The 6,000-nt window shown below is 51.8% G+C and overlaps 1 protein-coding gene across 1 annotated transcript in view; it reads left to right on the top strand.

The window, feature by feature from the left end:
* Positions 1–388: 388 nt before the first annotated feature.
* ADRA1A (adrenoceptor alpha 1A) overlaps positions 389–6,000 on the top strand; it is an 89,392-nt gene continuing 83,780 nt past the window's right edge. The window contains exons 1-2 of the mRNA XM_004579078.2: positions 389–699; positions 1,905–3,447. Of these exons, the coding sequence (XP_004579135.2) occupies positions 2,565–3,447 (883 nt within the window). The 5' untranslated portion in view covers positions 389–699; positions 1,905–2,564. The remainder of the gene's footprint in view (positions 700–1,904; positions 3,448–6,000) is intronic.

Raw genomic sequence — 6,000 nt, 5'->3', positions numbered from 1 at the left:
TATTACAAAGAACTCTACTGAAATTTATCTAATTTTAGTTGAAACATCCGATGGTAATGTAATACACCTCCACGTTTCGACACATGCTTCTTTCTGATTTCACAGAGCCTAGACCACGTGTTAATGAGTCCAGCTGTTCAAAGTGTTCATTTTTGTTAATTGTTATACTAAGGTAATAAAAGGAAGTTATTTGCTCCCTCCCCCCCCCCCCCCACGCAATGCTTTTAAAGGAAAGCGAGAGAATGGGCTCCATATAGGAGGGAATAGATTCTGGTTGTGCATACTTGGGCAGGTTGCCGCAGAGTAATACGGTAACAGCAGGAGATTACGGTACTAACTGGGCTCCTGCTCTTGTTACGTCAGCGAGAGCTGCAAAGTTGCTCGCCGTTCTTTTCTGGTGTCAGGGATATTAAAAGGGTGATAGTGGAGTCAATGGTTAGCTGCATTTTTAATTCTTTAAAATTTTTCCTCTTTTCACTCTTCATTTTAAAATACCCAAGTGAAGTATGAGATAGGGAACCTGGAGCTTGAAGACATTGGTAGTGGAGGGGTGAGTCAGCGAGTGCAAAAGCACTAGGTTCCTTGGAGAGACGGTGGCTCTCGCCCCCAACCCGTGAAGCAGCAGAAAGCTCCCGAGAGCGAAGCTGTGGCTATCGCTCCCCCCGCGCGCCAGCGGGTGGCTCGGCATCCGCGCTTCAGGTGAGTGCGCTGCGGCGCGGGGCGCGGGGTGCTGGCACCCAACAGGGACCGGTGGGTGAGGGCTGCAGGTCCCCAGGCTCCGGTGCGGAGGAAGCCCAGGCCGGCCCCCAGCTGGCCCTAAGTGCCTCTTGCTTTTCTCCGCGGGTTTGACACCAGCACTCTTACCTCACCCCCCACCCCCGTTTCCCACGATATATTCTGGAAAGTTACTTTTAGCCAACAAGTGTCTTTTGAACCCCCAAGAAGTCGCCCCGAGGAGAAGGAAAACGGGTGTCTGCAGTGGCTTGCTGTTAATGACACCTGTGAGGTCTTGCGTGTGAGCTTCACAAGGGCCTTTGCAGGAGAAGATTCCTCCTAAGAACCCAACCCAGGAGGCGAGTAGGGGGTGAGGGCCCCGTACTCCGGCCGGGAATCTTTCCAGTTGCTTGCCGCTATGAAACCCCCCGTTTTCGATTCAGAACGTGTCTTCCCAACCCCGAAAATCCAAGGCGTCTCCAGTCTGTTGGCAAGCGGACTGGGTTTTTATGTTTGCAGATTCCGCAGTGACTGCCACTTGCGAAGCCCCTTCCGCAGCATCATGCCCCCACCCCCACCACGCACCCTGCACCCACCCGGTTTCCCAGAAGTCTGGGTGTGGCTCGTAGCTCGCGCCCCTCGGGAGCGGTCCACTCTGTGGCCTGGCACACTCAGGTCGCGTTCAGCCCTCAGGACTGCTCGGATTTGCTCCGGACCTGGCCCCGAGACGCGCGCGCTCTGCACAACCAAATGCAAATTCCTCGGGCTGGAGCTAGCCCTGAGGCGCCCTTCTCCTAGGCCGCCCCCTCCAGGTGACAGCGTTTGTAACCTGTTCAAATGGCAATTGGCTAACCCCTGTGGATTGCACCTGCGGGGCTCCGGACAACACGCCCGCCCGCTGTACTCTGAGCCTTTAATGAGCCTTGGTGCTGTTGTTTCCTTTATTCTTTCTTCTGTTTTTGGCTTCGGATCCTGAACTTGGTTCAGAGGCGGCGAAGCGGAGCGCGCGAGGGCAGGTTCCCAACGCGCCGCGCATTTCCCACCAGTGTAGTCCCGACGCGGCTGCTCCAAGCTTCTGAACCGTAGAGGTGTCGGGGCTGGCGGCTAGGGTCGTGCTGTCCGCCGGGTTCCGCGCAGCCTCTCTCCGCGGGATGCCTGGCTCACAGTCCTTTCTTTTTGCGCTCTTGCAGGAGAACGCCGGCAAGCGCCGCTCGGAGCCTCTTGGGTTTCGACAAATATTTCACACCCATGTACCCCGGCCCGTGAGCCAAAAGCTGGAGCCAGCAGGAACCTGCAGTGGTGCGGACGAGCTGCGGGGAACTGAGGACGGCAAGCAGAGCCCAGTCATCAAGGCGGCTTTTGTGCACCGACGGCCGACGGCCGACCTGTGCTCCCCTGTGGTTGAGAGAAGCCTGGCGCTGCAATTTTGAATTCCAAATTACGTACACAATGCTCAATCTTCAGACAGTGCTGAAAAGCCCACTCGTCTCATTGTAGGACTGCAAAGCTCCTCCCGGAGCTTCACGCCCAGCTTCACGCCCCCGCGCCCCCTCCAAGTAACTCCGGGAGCGCGCAGCAGGTGGAGAGGGTCTCCGGGCTGCCGCGACTGGCCTTGGTCATGCCGCTGGTAACCCCCGGCTCCTTAGCTTGGCCCTCCAAGGGTTCCCAGGGCCGCCCCCGGCTGTTTACCATTCTCATGTCCTCTCCCTCCACCAGCCAAACCTAGCTGGCAGGGCCATCCGGCGCGGGGGAGACCTTTTGACTCCTCATTGCCTCGCTCGCGTCTCCGCCCCCGCCCGAGGGTGGCCCTTGACAGCCGGAGCTCTCCGGCCCCGGCCCCGGCCGGGACCATGGTGTTTCTCTCCGGAAACGCTTCTGACAGCTCCAACTGCACCCACCCGCCGGCACCGGTGAACATTTCCAAAGCCATTCTGCTTGGGGTGATCTTAGGGGGCCTCATCCTCTTCGGGGTCCTGGGGAACATCCTGGTGATCCTTTCTGTGGCCTGTCACCGGCACCTGCATTCGGTTACCCACTACTACATCGTCAACCTGGCCGTTGCTGACCTCCTGCTCACCTCCACCGTCCTACCCTTCTCCGCCATCTTCGAGATCCTGGGCTACTGGGCTTTCGGCAGAGTCTTCTGCAACATCTGGGCGGCGGTGGACGTCCTGTGCTGTAGCGCGTCCATCATCAGCCTGTGTGTGATCTCCATTGACCGCTACATCGGCGTGAGCTACCCACTGCGCTACCCCACCATCGTCACCCAGCGCCGGGGCCTGAGGGCCCTGCTTTGTGTCTGGGCCGTCTCCCTGGTCATCTCGATCGGGCCCCTGTTCGGCTGGAGGCAGCCAGCCCCAGACGACGAGACCATCTGCCAGATCAACGAGGAGCCGGGCTACGTGCTCTTCTCGGCGCTGGGTTCCTTCTACGTACCTCTAACCATCATCCTGGTTATGTACTGCCGGGTCTACGTGGTAGCCAAGAGGGAGAGCAGGGGCCTCAAGTCCGGCCTCAAGACAGACAAGTCTGACTCCGAGCAGGTGACGCTCCGCATCCACCGGAAAAATGCTCCCACGGGGGGCAGCGGGGTGGCCAGCGCCAAAAACAAGACGCACTTCTCCGTGCGGCTCCTCAAGTTTTCCCGGGAAAAGAAAGCGGCCAAGACGCTGGGCATCGTGGTCGGCTGCTTCGTCCTCTGCTGGTTGCCGTTTTTTCTGGTGATGCCCATCGGTAAGTCTGTACCACGCCTCATCTTACTATTTGGGGGGGGGGTCCTTCATTCTCCTCCCCTACCCCCAAATTCGCAGTGGCGGGGTTGGGAGGATAGAAGGGGCACGACCTGCATTTCAAAGAGCAAAGCCCGCAGAGTGGTTGCAAAAGGCTTCCTTGGAGAAAATGTGAATTTTCATTCTCTGTCTCCTCCAGTCTCATTTACATTCGGTCCTAGGACACCTTTTCAGCCACTGTGAGCTGGCTTCCCACGGATGTAGATTAATTGGTCTCCTTCGTGAGAATGTGGACTTTTCTTAAAGCCTTTAAGCCTGTGATTAATTTAAACGCAGGCACCCTCTTCCAAGTCTGCAGGAATCTCCACTGGAGAACTTAGATCACTGTAAAATGCCACTTTAGTTCTGCTAGGGAATGGAAATGCAAATTCTCCTGGCCTGAAAACAAGCACAGAGCTTATTCTGGACGAACGTGTGGTTTTGTTATTACATTAGGCTATTCACAAGGTTGGTTTAATGGTCTGCTTATGTTCAGTATCTGTATTAACTCAATTTTTTTGGCCTTGACATGGAAAAAAGTATGGTGAACCACTAACAGGGCAGGCAAACTGATGTCCAATGTAAGCCATAAAAAATTCATCATAATGTTTCTGATAAACACTAATTCCTTTACTTCAATCATAAGTAATAAAACAAATGCTACTCCTAGGCAAAATCGTCCAGAAAACTGCAGATGACTTTGTTTGAAAATAAGACTGTACTGTTACCAATCCAATTTTTGCAGATGCTAAATTGACTATTGTCAAAATTAATCAGCTCTTTATTAGTATCAGCAAGCGGGTGCACTTGAAATAGTTATTAAGCTCAGAAAGGCCTTCAATGAGAGCCCCAAATGGTCGTTTGCTATTTTCAGTTTGTGAGATCAAATATAGGCACACACTTTGGCTATCTACTAACTCTAAGAAATAAAAAGTCGTGGTAAAAGTTAATGTTTCAGGTGCTTTAGAGCCAAATTTAAATGGCATGTGCTTCAAGTGCTTCAATGTGCAACTCTGGGTAATAAATAGCAGCTATTATTTTTGGAGTGGTGACTGTGTTCCAGACATTTTACTGGGCTTTTTATTTCATTAGTCTTCTCAGCAACTCAATGAGGTATGCATTATTATCATGAAATGACAAGTGAGAGGCAGGGATTCCTCAGGGTCTAATACCAAAGCCACCCATCACATACAGCTATGTAAACGTGAATGAAAATTAAGCCACACTAGTGTCGGTTTCTCAGTCCCATTTGGAGTGTTCTGTTGGCCAGTAGCTACTGCACTGGATGGCAGAAATACAGAACATCTCCCACTGCAGACACTTCCAGCCAGCAGGGCTGCTGGAGAAGCAGTCTTCCACTTGACCTTCATTGTTTCTGCCCATCACTGTTGTTTACTGGGCTCCTGGAAGTGCATCAGAGTTTTGAGTTTAGCAAAATAACACAGTAACCACCTGCTTGCTTATCCTGCTTGCTTATTGTCCTGTATCCCACCCTCACTGCCTGTTGAACGTGGCACATGTATCCGTGCATGTGCTCACCCGTCAGCTATTCATTGGGCACGCTATTCCAGATACTTCAGATGGATGAGGCAGAGAAATCCTTGTCCACAGGATGTTTGCATTCTGTTGGAGAAGATAGCCATAAACAAACAAAGGTATCCTGAAAAGTCAGGAATTAGCATTATGCTATTGTGATAATATGGGGTGGGGGGGAAGCAGCGGGGAGAGGGCTGGAAGGTGGGATCCCTGTACCCAGGGAACCATATCATGGACACTAAATAAAGTCTGCAGAGTAAGAGCATGGAGAGAGACAAGGCTGATGGGTTGGGTGGGAAGGAGAGTCCTGACTGTAAAAACAGTGTTTAAGCAGGATCCTGACTGATGTGGGAAGCAGGATTGCAAGGTTTGGGAGGATAAGCTTTCAGGCACAGGGAACAGCAAATAGACATAGGAAAGAGCTAGACCTGGGAAGAGCAAAAGGGGGCAACGTGGCTGAGCTACAAACAAGAAGAGGAAGACAAGTTCAGTGAGAGGCTGGGAAGACAGATGGGATCGAAATCACGTGGTTGTCCAGTGAAGAAAGTGATTTTGGGGAGGGTAGGTGAGGGAGGGATAAAAATGAAAGTGGGGAGTCTTGGTTCAAGAAGTCAGAAAGAGAAAGGTCACAATGTGTGGATTCAGTTGGAACAGATGGAGGTAGAGAGAAGTGGTCATATTAAACACTTCAAAGAACTGACAAGTTTGGCATAGGCTATGAGAAAAACAGAAGAATTAATGATAATTTTCAGGTTTAGTGCTTGAATAACTGAGCAAATGGTAGTGCATTTTACTGATATTGTGAAAAAACAGATAATGATACAAAAAGACTGGAGGAAAAGGCTGGAGGGGGTGGGAACTAGAAGAATTTACTCTATATAGTGTATGTTGAGAAGGCTACTAGACATCTAAGTGAAAGAGTAAAATAGACAGACTTATGCATTTGGAACTTAGAAAAAAGGGTGGGCTGTGGATAACTTGA

The sequence above is a fragment of the Ochotona princeps genome, chromosome 11 (genome assembly GCF_030435755.1).
Source record: "Ochotona princeps isolate mOchPri1 chromosome 11, mOchPri1.hap1, whole genome shotgun sequence".
NCBI lineage: Eukaryota > Metazoa > Chordata > Mammalia > Lagomorpha > Ochotonidae > Ochotona > Ochotona princeps.
This window is presented reverse-complemented; position numbering and strand designations above follow the sequence as displayed.